At 49.1% G+C, this 19,096-nt stretch overlaps 1 protein-coding gene across 1 annotated transcript; it reads left to right on the forward strand.

The window, feature by feature from the left end:
* The first annotated feature begins 4,234 nt into the window (after window positions 1-4,234).
* On the forward strand, window positions 4,235-18,799 carry LOC144486013 (zona pellucida sperm-binding protein 3-like). Its single transcript, XM_078204121.1, has 7 exons — window positions 4,235-4,263; window positions 17,736-17,851; window positions 17,934-18,037; window positions 18,129-18,306; window positions 18,394-18,520; window positions 18,601-18,687; window positions 18,770-18,799. The coding sequence occupies exons 2-7, from the start codon at window positions 17,736-17,738 to the stop codon at window positions 18,797-18,799; spliced, it is 642 nt and encodes a 213-aa protein (XP_078060247.1). The 5' UTR covers window positions 4,235-4,263.
* The last annotated feature ends 297 nt before the right edge of the window (window positions 18,800-19,096 follow it).

Raw genomic sequence — 19,096 nt, forward strand, 5'->3', positions numbered from 1 at the left:
CCGTCGTCTGGCCTGAGTGTGAGCACGCCATCACGCAGCATTTCCAACCAGAGGGACAAGGAGGGATCAGCGACTGCTCCTGCCACGTTGTCTCCACGTGGTCTTCAGGATACAATACTTGGCTTTTGGAGGCCGTCTCCAACATATCCGCTAGTTCTATTGCCAGGGTGAGGTCAAGATTACCTTTCTCCAGTAGTTTGAGTCGGATATAAGATGATCCGACTCCCGCCACAAACGCATCTCGAGCGAGGTCGTTCATATTCTGGTCTGCCGACACTGCTTTGCAGTTACAGCCCCTGGCTAGCTGTAGGAGCTCGTTCGCGTATTCCTCCGTCGTTTCGCCGGACTGCTGTCGTCGAGTGGCTAAGAGGTAACGAGCGTGTATTTCGTTGGGCGGTTTAATATAACGCTTCTTAAGAAGCTCGAGGGCCTTTGTGTAGTCGGTGGCCGCACAGATCGCGAGGTAGACAGTGTCGCTTATCCTCGCATGGAGGACCCGGAGTCTGTCATCATCTGTGGTGACCGCTGCGGAGGCTGCCAGGTAGTCCTCAAAACATTTCAACCAGTGGTTGAAGGTGTTAGAGGCGCCCACCGCACGTGTTCAGGCTTCAGTATCTGCTCCATACTCTCTATATCGTTTTTTTTTTTTCCGACGAGAGTTTATTTACAGCAAATAAAATTGATGCGCGTTATCACACACGAGGCTTGAGATGCTCAGGAAATAAAGGCTTTTATTTGCTGTAACAACGAAGCTACTAATTATATACACGATCCCAGACTGAGGCGTCCCAGACAGAGCAGAGACCATTATACCTCTCCCAGGAGGCGGAGCCCGACTGGGATGTACCACAATAACTATAATACAAGGTGTAACAGCCCAACCCTAACCCCAACAGCAACAAGTAGAACAACCCATCCCTAACCCTAACAGCAACATATATACATACTTGTAGTACTGGCCAGACCCTGGCTCAGTACTATCTAGTGGGAACCAACGATGGTTCACCACACCAGGTTCGTGTGGAGATGATTGAAAGTGGAGTTGGTGCAACATCAGATCTGGATTGGTCCTGTTGCCGGGGGAGCAGAATCGAGGGGCTGAATGGCCTCCTCCTGCTACTATTGTTCATGTTCTGATGGAGTAACATGAATCTTCACTTGTGCAAATGCATGTTTATTAAATGAATCCAGCTGATAAGAGAAGAACGCGCTGGACTGACTTGCTGCAGTTGTTGATGCTGTAACAGAAAGTATTGCTGAGAGGAATAGAGTTAACGTGGTTTCCCAAAAGGGAGTAAATAAAATCCTGCATCACTGAGACGGAGCAACATTAAAACTCCTGCACCAACCGGGAGAGGAACAATATTGATACCAAACTGGCAAACTCCCAACTAAGAGGGAGCCGGAATGAAAGGCTGTTTTCCAGGGTTGGAGTTGAGTTAATTTTAGAGGATTCCTGTGTTCGGTGTCAATACACAAACTCCTTCTGCTCCAATTAATGACAAAAGGTAATTAGCATTGGCACCAAACAAACCATAGCCATGCCTGGCCAGAGAGAATCTAACCAGCGCCCCTTGACTTTCAATGGCATAGCCATCACTGAACAGCCTAATGCTGGATTAAAATGGAGCAGAAACTGAACTGGATTAGCCATATAAATGCTGTGGCTACAAGAGCAGGTCCGAGGCTAGGAATGCTGCAGATAGTAACTCACTTCCTGACTCACAAAAGTTTGACCATCATCTGGAAAGCACAAGTCAGGAGTGTGATAGGAAGCTCTACACGTTCCTGGATGAGCGCAGCTCCGACAACACTCAAGATATTCGCCAGATTTCAGGACAAAGCAATCCGCTTGATTGGCACCCCATCCACAAACATCCACTCCCTCCACCACCCACACACAGTGGTAGCAGTGTGTACCATCGACAAGATGTACTCCTGCACTCCCTCAGACAGCACCTTCCAACACAGGACCACTGGACCACGATCATCGAGAGGGGAAAGGGCAGCAGGTGCTCGGAACCCCCACCACCTGGATATTTCCACCCCCCCGCTGTCTGCCCGCCTGCTGGCTGGCCCCCACTGCCCCTTGCCTGCTGCCCGCCCCGCCCTGCACCCCACCCCCATGCCCTGCCCCCTGCCCCCACCCCCGTCCCCCCTCCACCCCCCGCCCCCGCCTCCCAACGCAAACCACTCACCATCCTGACTGGGAAAGATATCCCGTTCCTCCGCTGTTGCTGGGTGACAATGTGGAACACCCACCTTAACAGCACAATGGGCGCACTAACAGCACATGGACTACAGTGGTTCCAGAACGCAGCTCACTGTCACCTTTACAACGATAATAAATCTTGGCCGAGTTAACAACACCCACGTTCCATGACAAAATTAAACCAAACACACCCACGCTTCGGTGTGCATGGCAAAATCTCAAATGTTGCGGAATTGACCAAACTCGGAAGCATTGTGACCTGTGGCGTATATTGTAGAATTTCAGCAGGACATCGGCAACTTGGTGGACTGGACGGACACCTGGCAGAAATAATTAAAATGCAAACAAGTGAGAAGTGATTTAGTGTGTGAAACTTCACTTCAGAAACCTCCTCACTGTCAGACAATTGCCCCAAAATATCCATTAGAACCCAGAATGAACAGTGAATCACAACTATTATCATATTGCATCAATCCTCAGGATTAGCAAAAAACAATTGATATTTATCAAAATATGGAAAATTGTACATTTAAAAAGCATAGGGACACACTGACACAGAGAGAGAGAGAGAGATGGACACCACAGCAATGTAGACTGATGTGATTTTAGATAGAGGAGCCATCTCTTGCTGATGTGACACTAAACATATCGATGTAAATTAGGAGTAACAAGAGAGAATCACAGAATCCTACAGTGCAGAAGGAGACCATTTGGCCCATCAAGCCTGCAACAACCACAATCCCTCACAGGCCCTATCCCCATAACCCCATGCATTTACCCGAGCTAGTCCCCCTGACACTAAGGGGAAATTTACCATGGCCAATCCACCTAACCTGCATATCTTTGGGCTGTGGGAGGAAACCCATGCAGTCACGGGGAGAATGTGCAAACTCCACACAGACAGTGACCCAAGGCTGGAATTGAACCCGAGTCCCTGGCACTGTAAGGCCGCAGTGCTAACCACTGTGCCACCGTGCCGACACTCATGTGGCCATTCAATCTCCCCACTTCCAGAGAACGGTGATGAAAGCTGATGAGTAGCGTGTGTGCATTCACATGTCCAAACATTCAAACAGTGGCCTGGCTTTAAGGAAATCTAATGGTCCTCTCATGTTTCAGAAATGAGCCAGACTCTCTCAGAGAAGCTGCTCTCACTTCATGTCCATGACCCCTGACCCCGGCTTTCAGCATTTCCACAGCTAACATCAGAATTATGGATAAGAATTCTGCTTTCCCTCCCTGCCCCGCTTCTCAAATTGAGGAATTCAGGATTTATACCTCAATGGTACGTACTGTTGGCAATGAATGCCGGGCGGCACGGTGGCACAGTGGTTAGCACTGCCGACTCCCAGCGACAGAGACCCAGGTTCGATTCCGGCCTTGGTGACTGACTGTGTAGAAATGTGAAATCTCCCCGTGTCTGTGTGGGTTTTCCCCGGGTCTCCAGGTTCCTCCCACACTGCAAAGATTTGGGGGTAAGGTGCATTGGCCATGCTAAATTACCTCTCAGTGTCAGGGGGACAAGCATGGTTGATACCTGGGGTTACAGAGATAGGATCTGGGTGGGATTGTTGTTGGAGCAGGCTGGATGGGCCGAATGGTCTGATTCTGCACTGTAGGGATTCTATGATTCAATAAATCTATCTGAAATTCCTACTCAACTTGCACACTGAGAGATCCTCCCAATAATTGTCTGTTTGATTTGTTGAATGCTTTCCCTTTCTGTCCAGGCAGTGTCTGCTGAGCTGCATTTTTGAAAATCTCAGCATGTTAGATGTGAAATATTGAAAGCATTGTGTTTGTTTATTCATTGTCAGTAATTTTAATCCCCAGAGAAACTCCTCCCTGTGGATTCCACTCCCACATAAATGTGAGGCTTCTTTCAACGCTCTCCCACACTGCCTCACTCGCCTCGAGTGCTGACTGGTTCACTCTCTGCTGCCAAAGTCGAAACATGCTTCGGGAATTCTCAATAACCATCCGTGTGCTATTCACAGTCTGGGAAGTGCAGAAGATATATTATCCCATCATCGCTGCTCTTGGCGTTCCCTGTAAGTGTCGCTGTTAACTCCATGCATCATGTTTCACTGTGGCATTTCTCCTCTGTACATCCAGATTCCTTTCACTCTCTCAGCTCATTGCTGGTCCTGGTAAGTAACACATGCTGAATTAGTGCTGTTGATGGTGAAGAAACATGAAGTATGAACTTATTGGAAAAGTTCCTGCTGGGCCGCATTTTAATCCAGATGCTCACAGACTCAGCTGATATTAGATAAACCCTCAATAAAATAACGAATGCTGTGTAAAAGTAATAATCATTGATCACTTAATCTCCAACAGTTATGTGCGCTCTTCCAGACAACCAGCAGTTATGGTAAACGTGTTGGATTGAGAGAGATTTTGTGAGTTAAATCGCAATTTGCCATGCTCAGTGTGTTCCATGTATCCGTCTCCAGGTGTCACACTGGAACACATCTGCCTAATTCTGTTTGTTACACAATCACCTCCTCACTTTGCCAGATGTCTCTTTCTGTTACTGAGTTGGCGTGGGCGTCTGTGTGTTCAGCATTTATTGTCCAATCGTTCTTGCTCTTGGGACGGTGCAGTAGAGGCACTTCTGCTGCTGTACTTTGTGATATAGGAACCCAAGCAATCCCAGACTCCACGGATTTTTACCCGGCAACCATGAAGGAACGGCAATATATTCCCAAGTCAGGACACGGAATAAAATTCTGATGCCTGCTTTACCAGAACACAGCAAGCTTTGATAGTTTAACACATCATTTGGACACAATGCCTGATGTAAAACTGCATGTTGCTATTAACTCAGATATGTTTTCAAGACTTTTTTTGCATTTCTAATTCTTTATTCTGCACACATTTTCAGATGTAGAGCAGCAATGTGACAGAATGGTGATAAATACGCAGACAAAGAGTTGAACATAGAATCCCGACAGTGCAGAAGGAGACCATCGAGTTTGCACCGACTCTCTGACAGAGCATCTTAGCCAGCCCCCTCCTTCTCCCCTTCACAACATTTAAGAAGCATTTAGAGGAACGCTGCAAACACCATTGCACACAACACGATGCAGGAAGTGCTGGAAAATGGGTCTGGAATTGTGCATGCATCATCACACAGGGCACTGCATCGAGAAGTAGCACATGTTTCACCTTACTGAGTTAGTGGAAAAGTGTAGCAAAATACTCTGTCATTTTTCACAGAGCAATTGGATAAGTTGTCCACGGATGTTGCCTCATGTGGAGGTTTCCATGTTCTTCTTCCAATAAGTAGAGACAACCCTGGTAATTATAGATCAGTGAGCCTCACTTCTGTTGTGGGCAAAGTTTTGGACAGGATTATAAGAGATAGGATTTATACTCATCTAGAAAGGAACAATTTGATTCGGGATAGTCAGCACGGTTTTGTGAAGGGTAGGTCGTGCCTCACAAACCTTCTTTGAGAAGGTGACCAAAGAGGTGGATGAGGGTAAAGCAGTTGATGTGGTGTATATGGATTTCAGTAAAGTGTTTGATAAGGTTCCCCATGGTAGGCTATTGCAGAAAATACAGAGGCATGGGATTGAGGGTGATTTTGCGGTTTGGATCAGGAATTGGCTAGCTGTAAGAAGACAGAGGGTGGTGGTTGATGGGAAATGTTCATCCTGGAGTTCAGTTACTAGTGGTGTACCGCAAGGATCTGTTTTGGGGCCACTACTGTTTGTCATTTTTGTAAATGACCTGGATAAGGGCGTAGAAGGATGGGTTAGTAAATAGCGGATGACACTAAAGTCGGTGGAGTTGCGGACAGTGCGGAAGGATGTTGCAGGTTACAGAGGGACATAGATAAGCTGCAGAGCTGGGCTGAGAGGTGGCAAATGGAACTTAATGCGGAAAAGCGTGAGGTGATTCAATTTGGAAGGAGTAACAAGAATACAGAGTACTGGGCTAATGGTAAGACACTTGGCAGTGTGGATGAGCAGAGAGATCTCGGTGTCCATGTGCATAGATCCCTGAAAGTTGGCACCCAGGTTGATAGGGTTGTTAAGAAGGCGTACGGTGTGTTAGCTTTTATTGGTAGAGGGATTGAGTTTCAGAGCCATGAGGTCATGTTGCAGCTGTACAAAACTCTGGTGCGGCCGCACTTGGAGTATTGCGTACAGTTCTGGTTGCTGCATTATAGGAAGGATGTGGAAGCATTGGAAAGGGTGCAGAGGAGATTTACCAGGAGGTTGCCTGGTATGGTGGGAAGGTCTTCTGAGGAAAGGCTGAGTGACTTGAGGTTGTTTCCGTTAGAGAGAAGAAGGTTAAGAAGTGACTTAATAGAGGCATACAAGATGATCAGAGGATTAGATAGGGTGGACAGTGAGAGCATTTTTCCTCAGATGGTGATGGCCAGCACGAGGGGACATAGCTTTAAATTGAGGGGTGATAGATATGGGACAGATGTCAGAGGTAGGCTCTTTACTCAGAGAGTAGTAAGAGCATGGAATGCCCTGCCTGCAACAGTCGTGGACTCGTCAATATTAAGGGCATTTAAAGGGTCATTGGATAAACATAAGGTTGATATTGGAATAGTGTAGGTTAGATGGGCTTTAGATTGGTTTCACAGGTCGGTGCAACATTGAGGGCCGAAGGGCCTGTAGTGCGCTGTAATGTTCCATGTTCTATGTTCTAATAATGCTAACTTTAATCTCCTCTGAACAATCCGCCTCGGCAAAGCTGTTCCCTGGACAAGCTCTGTCTCAATGGAGTGTGGTTGGGAAAGTTTGATGCCCCAGCGCTGAACTGGACTGTGAACCCGTATTGTTTCCACATTTGTGCACTTTCTTCTAACAATCGGTGAGCAGTGATCACACGAATATCCACGCCCCATATCTCCCTCCCAGGCAACCGCAGCCTGATATCTATTACAGTTAAAGCCCAATTCTGCACAGCTTTCAGTTCTTTCCAAGTTTGGGTGATTGTTGCTTTCACAAACAATAGCTTGTTATTTTCTACAAGATGGAGCAGCAATCCCCCATCTCAGGAATCACATTTCTCAAGGTTTGCAGCAGATTCTGAAAGACGTGCTGGTTAGGGTGCATTGGCCGTGCTAAATTCTCCCTCAGTGTACCCGAACAGGTGCCAAACTATGGCGACTAGGGGATTTTCACAGTAACTTCATTGCAGTGTAAATACAAGTGTATTTGTGACACTAATAAATACAATTTAACTTTAAAAACTTAGATTCTGTAACGATTAAAGACAGTTTGATCCTGTTCAGTTCTTCATTTCACAGTCCATTACTGCTTTTGCAAAGCCTGTCTCCAACAGGAGAAACTCTCTCAAAGAAAACACTCTAAATATATGGACTAATGAAAATTCTAATTTCAGACTGAACTCTCATTGAATACTGCTGCTTTTTCTTTTGCAAACTCCCTTACAGTGAACTTAGTGACGATTGTGATCCTATCTCAAGGACGATGTGGTCTCTCTAAATGTGTCGCTCGATACCTGGTGTCCATGGCAGCGGCAGATCTACTGGTTATTATAGTTGATGTGATACTCAGACAGATTCCCATTGCTTACGCCGCACACTTCCTTTTTGTATAGAACATTAAATTGTGTAATATACATGGCGTCCTGCTTTATGCAATAACTGACTGGTCAGTCTGGTACACAGTTGCTTTTACCTTTGATCGATTTGTGGCAATCTGTAGCCAGAAGCTGAAAGTAAAATATTGCACAGAGAGAACGGTGACTCCAGTTGTGGGAAGTGTGACGGTGCTGTTCTTATTGAAAAATACTTTCTGCTACTTGATTTTAACCAGTGAATATATACTGTTTAACGCGCCTTGGTTTTCTAACGTGTTAGACAGCTTTCTTCTTTCAAGGATATGGGGAGCAGTAGAAACAGTACATTATATTTTAACTCCATTTGTCCCTTTCTTGCTGATCCTGCTGCTCAATGCGCTGACTGTTAGACACATTCTGGTGTCGAGCGGGGCCCGGAGGAGACTCCGGCTCCACAGCAGTGGGAAGAATCCCAGTGATCCTGAAATCGAGAAGCGAAGAAAATCCATCATTTTACTCTTTGTCATCTCAGGAAATTTTATCTTGCTCTGGGTGATGTTTCTGGTGAATTCTATTTGCTTGCGAATGGCCATGATGCAAGATAATGCATCAATTAGCATTTCGGATGTCCTACAAGAAATCGGTTTCATGCTTCAGCTTTTGAGTTCTTGCACAAATACCTGCATTTATGCAGCAACTCAGAATAAATTCCGTAACGAATTGAAGTCTGTGCTGAAATATCCCATCACTCTCATCTTGAAATGTTGCTGGGGAAGCAAATAGAAATTAAAACATGTCCAGAGCAAAACATCCCGCCACCGATTGCTATTTCATTGTTAGCTTCAACAAATATGCAGCAATTTGACTTCATGCAAACAACTGGATAAATCATTCCAACCTTTAACATGTTAACAAAATAAGATAAACAAACAACTTTCCACCTGGATCAAATAATCTGCTTGTTCTTTCCATATTGTTATATTTTTTATTCATTTATGGGATGTGGGAGTTGCCGGCTGGACCCAGCGTTTATTGTCCATCCCTCACTGCCCCCCATTTCAGAGGGCATTTGAGAGTCACCCACACACAAAGAACAAACAAAGAACAAAGAACAGTACAGCACAGGAAACAGGCCCTTCGGCCCTCCAAGCCTGTGCCGCTCCTTGGTCCAACGAGACCAATCGTTTGTATCCCTCCATTCCCAGGCTGCTCATGTGACTATCCAGGTAAGTCTTAAACGATGTCAGCGTGCCTGCCTCCACCACCCTACTTGGCAGCGCATTCCAGGCCCCCACCACCCTCTGTGTAAAAAACGTCCCTCTGATGTCTGAGTTATACTTCGCCCCTCTCAGCTTGAGCCCGTGACCCCTCGTGATCGTCACCTCCGACCTGGGAAAAAGCTTCCCACTGTTCACCCTATCTATACCCCTCATAATCTTGTATACCTCTATTAGATCTCCCCTCATTCTCCGTCTTTCCAAGGAGAACAACCCCAGTCTACCCAATCTCTCCTCATAGCTAAGACCCTCCATACCAGGCAACATCCTGGTAAACCTTCTCTGCACTCTCTCCAATGCCTCCACGTCCTTCTGGTAGTGCGGCGACCAGAACTGGACGCAGTACTCCAAATGTGGCCTAACCAGCGTTCTATACAGCTGCATCATCAGACTCCAGCTTTTATACTCTATACCCCGTCCTATAAAGGCAAGCATACCATATGCCTTCTTCACCACCTTCTCCACCTGTGTTGCCACCTTCAAGGATTTGTGGACTTGCACACCTAGGTCCCTCTGTGTTTCTATACTCCTGATGACTCTGCCATTTATTGTATAACTCCTCCCTACATTATTTCTTCCAAAATGCATCACTTCGCATTTATCCGGATTAAATTCCATCTGCCACCTCTCCGCCCAATTTTCCAGCCTATCTATATCCTGCTGTATTGCCCGACAATGCTCTTCGCTATCCGCAATTCCAGCCATCTTCGTGTCATCCGCAAACTTGCTGATTACACCAGTTACACCTTCTTCCAAATCATTTATATATATCACAAATAGCAGAGGTCCTAGTACAGAGCCCTGCAGAACACCACTGGTCACAGACCTCCAGCCGGAAAAAGACCCTTCGACCACTACCCTCTGTCTCCTATGGCCAAGCCAGTTCGCCACCCATCTAGCCACTTCTCCTTGTATCCCATGAGCCTTAACCTTCTTAACCAACCTGCCATGTGGGACTTTGTCAAATGCCTTACTGAAATCCATATAGACGACATCCACGGCCCTTCCTTCATCAACCGTTTTTGTCACTTCCTCAAAAAACTCCACCAAATTTGTAAGGCACGACCTCCCTCTTACAAAACCATGCTGTCTGTCACACCTGTGGGTCTGGAGTCTCACGTAGGCCAGACCGGGTAAGGATGGCAGATTTCCTTCCCTAAAGGTCATTAGTGAACCAGATGGGTTTTTCCAACAATTGGCAATCATTTCATGGTCATTGTTAGACTTTTAATTCCAGATTTTTATTGAATTCAAATTTCACCAGCGGCCGTGGTGGGATTTGAACCTGGGTCTCTGGATTATAAATCTAGTGACGATACCATTGTGCCACCGCCTACCTCGGCATGTCCTTGTCGTAACATACCATGGAATAGACCCAGAGGTCTCAGCTAAAAACCATCCATGTGATAACTGAGCCACATTGAGGATTGGTGATTGTTGCATTGTGTCGATGCCATTTGTTCTCCAGATGGACAACTCCTCCAATGAATAGAGGGCAATCATTTCTTTTTGAATCAAGATTGACTTCACGGTATTGGCGATTGAAAAGTAACTTTATAATTTCACGCACACCCTGGGTGGGATTCTCCCAAACAGATTCTAAGAGCTGAATTTGTGTAAAAACTGGAGTAAATCCTGCTGCTTTTTTCAGGGGGAGTTTCAAAATGAATCTCCCGCACTCTGTGCATCACCAAGAGCCATAGCGCCAATCCCACTGAAAATCAGTGGACGGGGCCTATTCCCGCTGGAGAGGCCAGCAGCGTAGCACTGAGCGGGACACTGTGCCTGCTCCCATCATTCAGCGCCGAGATTGGCACATGTGCAATAGGCCCGCACTGCCGGCCTCCCGATCGCTGGCCAGCACGGCAACGCCACCCGCAATTGCTGGCCATGTGACCCCCCCTCCCCACCCCCCCCAACCCACCCGATTTCTGGCCTTCTGGACCCAGCCCTCCGGCCCAACCTACTCAATCGCTGGCCTTCCGGATGTGTCTGGGCCGGCCATGACCCAGACCCCACCACCCTCTCCCGCCCACCACACTCTCCTGGCCACCTCAATACTTCGATCTCCCCCCCTCCCCCCGACCCTCTGCAGTCTCGATCCCCCCACACTACCTGTTATCACGCTCCCAGCCCGGTCTTCCGATCGCATCCCTCCTCCGCAGCACCGAACCTCCCCAGCAGGACGACCCCTTCCCACTCCGATGGCCAGCCCCGTTCAGCCCTTCTCTCCCTCTGCTCGCGATCCCCATGCAGAGTGGCAGCGGAACCTCTCCATTTATCTGCCCCCCCCCACCCCCATGTGCCCTCTCCGTATGCGCCACCTCCCTCGGCCCCATACCCTTGGCACTGATCAATGTCCGGTGGGTTGTGCCAAGGTGAATCCTTGGCACATTGGGGGCGGTGTGTGGTGGATGGATGGTGGGTGGGTGGGGGGTTCAGGGGGTTGGGATGGGGGTGCGGATCATTGGATGGTGGCAGAGAGAGAGAAACGTTTTGTCCGATTATTCATCCCAGCTCCCCGGTGGAGGCCGTCCTCATGTGTGCGGAACTTGGCTATCAGTCTCTGCTCAGCGACTCTGCGTTGTCCTGTGTCGTGAAGGAGACCGCTTTCCCGAAGATCAGAGGCTGAATGACCGTGACTGCTGAAGTGCTCCCCCACAGGAAGCGAACAGTCTTGCCTGGTGGATTGTTGAGCGGTGTTCATTCATCCGTTGTCGTAGCGTCTGCATGGTCTCCCCAATGTACCATGCCTTGGGACATCCTTTCTTGCAGCGTATCAGGTAGACAATGTTGGCCGAGTTGCAAGAGTAGGTACCGTGTACCTGGTGGATCGTTTTCTCAAGTGAGATGATGGCATTCGTGTCGATGATCCGGCACGTCTTGCAGAGGTTACTGTGGCAGGGTTGTGTGGTGTCATGGTCACTGTTCTCCTGAAGGCTGGGTAGTTTGCTGCGGACAATGGTCTGTTTGAGGTTGTGCGATTGTTTGAAAGCAAGAAGTGGCCTTGGCGAGATGTTCGTCTTCATCAATGACATGTTGAAGGCTCCGGAGAAGATGTCGTAGCTTCTCCACTCCGGGGAAGTACTGGACGACTAAGGATACTCTGTCCACCGTGTCCCGTGTTTGTTTACTGAGGAGGTCGGTGCAGTTTTTCGCTGTGACGTGACACACGACAACGCAGAGTCACTGAGCAGAAACTGAGAGCCAAGTTCCGCACACTTGAGGACGGCCTCAACCGGGATCTTGGGTTCATGTCACATTATCTGTAACCCCCACAACTTGCCTTGGCTTGCAAAATCTCACTAACTGTCCTGTCTGGAGACAATACACATTGGGACTAGCTTAGTAGTAACAACTGGGCGGCATGGACAAGTTGTGCCAAAGGGCCTGTTTCCATGCTGTAAACCTCTATGACTCTATCTCTTTAACCTGTGTTTAACGCTCTCTCCACTCACATTGTCTGTACCTTTAAGACTTGATTACCTGTAAAGACTCACATTCCAACCATTATTTTGTAAATTGAGTTTGTGTCTGTATATGCCCTGTTTGTGAACAGAATTCCCACTTACCTGACAAAGGGGCAGCGCTCCGAAAGCGAGTAGGTTTTGCTACCAAATAAACCTGTTGGACTTTAACCTGGTGTTGTGAGACTTCTTACAGTGTTTACCCCAGTCCAACGCCGGCATCTCCACATCATCAAATGATAAAGGCAAGTGTCCCATATGCCTTTTTCACCACCCTACTAACATGCCCTTCCGCTTTCAGAGATCATTCCGATGGACAGTGGCAACCCGACACCATCCTTGGTGCCAAGCGTCACTTCAATGGGTTGCCACTGTCCATCAGTCAGAACATTGAATACAGGAGTTGGGACGTCTTGTTGAAGTTGTACAAGACATTGGTAAGGCCATACTTGGAACATTGTGTACAGTTCTGGTCACCCTATTATAGAAAGGATATTATTAAACTAGAAGGTGTGCAGAAAAGATTTACTAGGATGCTACCAGGACTTGATGGTTTGGGTGATAAGGAGAGGCTGGACAGACTGGAACATTTTTCTCTGGAGCGTAGGAGGCTGAGGGGGTGATCTTATAGAGGTCTATAAAATAATGAGAGGCACAGATCAGCGAGATAGTCAATATCTTTTCCACACTGTCTGTGTGGAGTTTGCACATTCTCCTCGTGTCTGCGTGGGTTTCCTCCGGGTGCTCCGGTTTCCTCCCACAGTCCAAAGATGTGCGGGTTAGGTTGATTGGCCAGGTTAAAAAAAAAAAAAATTGCCCCTTAGAGTCCTGGGATGCGTAGGTTAGGGGGGTTAGTGGGTAAAATATGTGGGGGTAGGGCCTGGGTGGGATTGTGGTCGGTGCAGACTCGATGGGCCGAATGGCCTCCTTCTGCACTGTAGGGTTTCTATGATTTCTATGAAAGGTAGGGGAGTCTAAAACTAGAGGGCATAGGTTTAAAGTGAGAGGGGAGAGATGAAAAAGTGTCCAGAGGGGCAATGTTTTCACACAGAGGGCGGTGAGTGTCTGGAACAAGCTGCCAGAGGTCGTAGTTGAGGCGGGTACAATTTTGTTTTTTAAAAAGCATTTAGATAGCTACATGGGTAAAATGGGTATAGAGGGATCTGGGCCAAATGCGGGCAATTGGGACTAGCTTAGGGGTTTAAAAAAAAAGGGCGGCATGGACAAGTTGGGCCGAACGGCCTGTTCCCATGCTGCAAACCTCTATGACTCTATGACCTGCACTGGCGGGGTGGGAAACCTTTGCAAAGCCGGGTGATTGGGTCCTGGGCTCGCTAAATAGATACTGAGCAGCTTCTGCATATTGTAATCAGCCTCACGTCCCGGTTGTTGGAATTATGTCACATTATCAGTAACCCCCACAGCATGCCTCCTGGACTTGCGGGTTATCCTGTCTGGAGACAATACACATCTCTTTAACCTGTGCTTAATGCTCCCTCCACCCACATTGTCTATATCTTTAAGATCTGGTTGGCTGTAGGGATTCGCATTCTAGCGTTCCGCTGTTCGGACGGAATTCCACACCGTCCCAAAGCCTATGCCCCCCCTCCCGGGTCAGGTGCCCCACAGCATGAGCCGCGTCACGGAAATATCCTCCGTGCCTTTTTCCACGTCACCGAGGCGTTTCCTGTACGGGCTGCTGCTGCACACCTTCCACTATCGCATCCTCACCTGTCGCCCGGATACACCTTGGCGGCCTTGTTGCCGCCGGGCGGTGGAGGTCCCCAGTACAGGTCCCTCTACGGAGGGATCTCCCCCAATTACATGGGGGACCTGGAGTGGAGGGTGATGCATGCAGCAGTTCCGCACAACCGTAGGATTCACTGGTTCACGGGCTCCAAAGACTGCCCCTTCTGTGGCCTTGTGCAGTCCATGGACCATGTCGACATTTTGTGTCTCAGGTTGCACTTCCATTTTGTTTTCCTGAAGAACCTTTTATTGATGTTTTGTTTGCACTTCAGTCCCACGCTCCTGGTCTCCGGGCACCTGGTGCGGAGAGGGGCGGGTCAGGGTGGCGACCTCCTCGTGAACCTGCTCCTGGGCCTGGCGAAATGCGCCATTTACAGGTCCAGGCAGCGGGCGATCGAGGGGGCCGTCCATCCTGACTGTCTGCCCCTCTACCGCGGCTATGTTCGCGGCCAGGTGTCCACGAGCGCAGTTGACACCTTCCGCACCCATTGGTCACCGCAGGAGTTGGGGTGCTTTATCGATCCGAGTAATCACATTATGATTTGATGTTTTAAGTTTCCTTTGTATTTTGATTTTGTTCGGGCTGTTCCCCCTCCTTTTGGGGAGCTGCCCCTTTTACATTATCCCTGAGTTAATTTGAGTTGGTTTATTTGTTTGGCCCTAAAAGAGGCTCACTGTTTGGAACACGGTCGCCTCGCGACGCAGCTCTCCCTCGTCAGAGTAGCGCCTCTCATGCGAGAGCCGCTGCTCAGGAATCCGCTCCTGCAGCCGGATAACTTCAGGTGGCTGGCGGAGAGGGGGGCTGTGGACGCCGGGGTGACCAGGATTGGGGACGTGCTGGATGGCGGAGGAGCGGGCTGGATGAGCCCCCGTGTGCTGGCTGAGCGCGCGGAGGTGGCCGTCCGGCGCACGGCCAAAGCCATCCAACACCTTAAGACGGTTGTTCTCAGCCCCGAGTGCACACGCGGTCTCGAGGTGGCGCAGATGTGCGGTGGGATCCCACCTGAGCGTTCCCCTGCTCGGACGGAATTCCACATTGGCCCAAAGCCTATGCCGCCCCTCCCGGGTCAGGTGCCCCACAGCATGAGCCGCGTCACGGAAATGTCCTCCGTGCCTTTTTCTACCGCGCGGAGGTGTTTCCTGTACGGGCTGTTGCTGCACACCTTCCACTACCGCATCCTCGCCTTTCGCCCGGATACACCTTGGTGGGACTTGTTGCCGCCGGGCGGCGGAGGTCCCCAGTGGAGGTCCCTCTACAGAGGGATCTCCCCCAATTACGTCGGGGACCTGGGGTGGAGGGTGATGCATGCAGCAGTTCCGCACAACCGTAGGATTCACTGGTTCACGGGCTCCCAAGACTGCCCTTTCCGTGGCCTCGTGGAGTCCGTGGACCATGTCTACGTTCTGTGTTTTAGGCTGCACACCCTTTTTGGTTTCCTCAAACACCTTTTACTGATGTTTTGTTTGCACTTCAGTCCCACGCTCCTGATCTACGGGCACCTGGTGCGGAGAGGGGCGGGTCGGGATGCCGACCTCCTCGTGAACCTGCTCCTGGGCCTGGCGAGACGCGCCATCAATAGGTCCAGGCAGCGGGCGATCGACGGGGCCGTCCATCCCGACTGTCTGCCCCTCTACCGCGGCTACATTCGCGGCCAGGTGTCCCTGGAGAGGGAGCATGCGGTGTCCACGGGCGCGGTTGACGCCTTCCGCGACCGCTGGGCGCCGCAGGGGCTGGGGTGTATTATCGACCCCGATAATCACCTTTTGGTTTGACGTTTTAAGTTTCCTTTCGACTTTGATTTTGGTTCGGGCTGTTCCCCCCTTCCTTTTGGGGAGCCGCCCCTTTTACTTTGTCCCTAAGTTAATTTGAGTTCGTTTACTTGATTGGTGCCGAAAAAGCTACTTGATTGGTATCGAAACAAAAAAAAGAAATGCCTGAAAGAGGGAGGAGGGGGTGGGGGGGGGGGTGGGGTTGTGGGTGCTGGGTAATTGGTTCAATTGTTGTTATTGATTCTGGAATAATTGCTGTCAGCTGAGTGTGGGCTGTGTGTATAAAAGGTGTCGCTTGGTGCCTGAAGGGATGGTTCAGTTGTTTGGGATGATGGGGGATTTTGGAGTGAGGAGTTTCTTCCCAGTGCTGGTGTTAGTTGGAGCTGTTTGTTGCTCTGATACTTGGCAACAGTTTCCAGGCCACAGGTTTCCATGGATAATAGTCAAAGCCACCCCTAGGCCTCAGACATTCCCTCCTCCTGGGCCTCCCTTTGATTCCCATTTCTGAGGGTCAAGGTGTGTCTCCAGTGCAGAGTGTGAGGGTGCAGTGTGGAGAGGACAAGCTGCTGCTCAGGGTCCAGCTGGATTTATTTGGAACCAGGCACCTGGTTAAAGCTGCTGATCTGACCCTGGGGACAGCAGGTTGTCGGCCAACCAGGATCTACTCTCAGAACCACACTGTCCTCTTTGACTATGGACTCCATGAGTGTGGCAGCAGATTGCAGGTAATGTGAATCCTCAAACTCTGCCTCTGAGCTGGGGCTGTAGGTTGTTCCCCACTCTTCACTCCAACACTGGGTGAGATGTCATTGATATTGAGGAGATAGCTGTCTCCTGCTTTATAAACCCCAAACTAGCTTTCTATTCAGGATTGTACTTCACTTTCACTGGTCTGAGTCTCCAACCCCATTGTCTGGAAGCTTCTCTTTGCTTCCTCCAAGCTTTTCCTCTTGAGGATTTTCAGTTTGATTTCCCCTCATTCAGATCAACTCCACTGAGGGTTGGGTTTCAGTCCTGTTTAATCCAATTTTGGGATGAGTCTGAATGTAATGGGAATTGAGATGGATTGGACTAAAGAGGGACTCCACACTTCCCACTTTCCCAGTCATTGGAATAAATGGGGCCCTGATTACAAACTGTTTCCCGGCTCCAAATTACTGACAACTTGTGGCTCCTTTTCCTGTTAACTGAAGCTTTTATTGAATCACTTCCCTGTTAATTGATTCTGGTCTTGTGCTAAAGATCTCTCCTTGCAGCAAGGGCTGAGGTTGCATAGCAACACTGCTAACCAGATGAGGCCCTTCTGCCTGTTCCCCAGTCATTATGATCAGGACTGAGCTTCCCACAGCCTCCATGTTCCTGTCCTCACAACATGATTCCCTCAATGGCCAGAAATATATCCCTCTGTCCTGAATATCCTCAGTGAGTGACCATTTCCCAGCTCTCTGGGGCTGGAGAGAATTCCAAAGATTCATCAGCTGCTGAATGAAGAAATTCCTCATCACATAAATCCTAAATGACTGACCCCCTGCCCTGAGATGACCTCCCCGCTTACAGAATCTCCAGCTTGGGGGAAGCAGCCTCTTCACACTGACCCTGTCAATCCCCCTGAAGAATTGTTTTAATGGGATGAGTTCATTGTTAACCCCAGTGTAGAACATTCTCATTTCAGATCAGTTCTTCATTCCTTGAGCTGCTGTCTTTCAGATGACTGGAGATTTCCTGATCTACAGCACCCACCTGAGCCACAGCCCAGAGTATCATGGATCTGTTATTGTGAGAACCAATGGAGCGATCGTTCCCATTGAGTGTCATTATTTTAGGTGAGAATCTTTACTCGATTGTCAAGATCTCCAGCTGCTAGTGACCTCTGACCTTGTCCTAAAATGCCTGCACTCTTTCCAGGAAGGGCAATGTGAGCAGTAACCCCATCAAGCCCACCTGGATCCCATTCAGCTCCACCAGGTCTGGAGAAGGGCATCTGTCATTCTCACTGCGCCTAATGAATGGTATGTGATGGGTGGATGGGGAGTGATTTCCTGTCCTCATTCACTGGGAGTTACACCCACTGTCTCCAACCCTTGTCCTCTCGTCCTTCAGGTGACTGGCTTACAGAGCGCACTTCGACTGTCTACTACCTGGGTGAGCTCATTCACATTGAGGCCTCTGTTTCAATGAGCAACCACATGGCCCTGAAGCTCTACATTGACCGCTGTGTAGCTACATTGAGGCCAGACAAGGACTCCAGCCCGAGATACAGCATCATTGACTACAATGGGTAAGGAGCTCTCTGCTTTCTCCAGCTGCTCCCATCTCAATGGCTTCTCTGGATTCACTTCATGTCCTTTTTTCCATCTTTCTTCAGCTGCCTCCTGGACAGCAAAGCTGAGGACTCCTTTTCAACCTTTGTGTTGCCAGGAGACGAGCAGGAGCCGGACAAGCTCCGCTTTGACCTGGATGCCTTCCGTTTCTTTGGAGATGAGCGTTCCTTGGTAAGAGGAAGCTGATCATTGGGGTCTCCATGTTGGGAGGGAGTCACTAAATAACCACTTGTGTTGAATGTGTCCCTCAGATTTTCATCACCTGTCACCTGAAAGTTGTTCCAGTGGATCAGAGATTCCAGGAACAAAGCTTGTACTTTGCAGAAGTTGCAGAATGTGTAAGTTCCCCCTCTCTCCCTCAGGGATGTGTTTGTGTGGAGAAGTGATGCACAACCTGGTTGACTGATTTCTCTTGTTTAGCTGGGCCCCATTGGAGGAATCGAGCTTTGACATTTGTGCCTGTTGCCATGTGGGGAAATGTGGGGCCACAAGGGATTTGGGATTTGGATCCAGAGGAAGGAGAGATCTTGTAGCTGAAGCTGGTAGGACATTGATCCTCTAGATGTGGGAGCTTCCCCCTTTCCCCTCTCTAACTGGAATGGTTGATATTGCAGAGAGTGAAGCTGGATTGAAGTGGGAGGCTGAGGCCTCACTTGGACCCCTGCTCATTCTGGATACTGATGGGACCAACCTGGCAACAGCCTCCCTGAATGAGGCTGAGGGAAGGATACAGGAGAGGTCTCCAGG

This window comes from Mustelus asterias, unplaced genomic scaffold (assembly GCF_964213995.1).
Source record: "Mustelus asterias unplaced genomic scaffold, sMusAst1.hap1.1 HAP1_SCAFFOLD_266, whole genome shotgun sequence".
Lineage (NCBI taxonomy): Eukaryota > Metazoa > Chordata > Chondrichthyes > Carcharhiniformes > Triakidae > Mustelus > Mustelus asterias.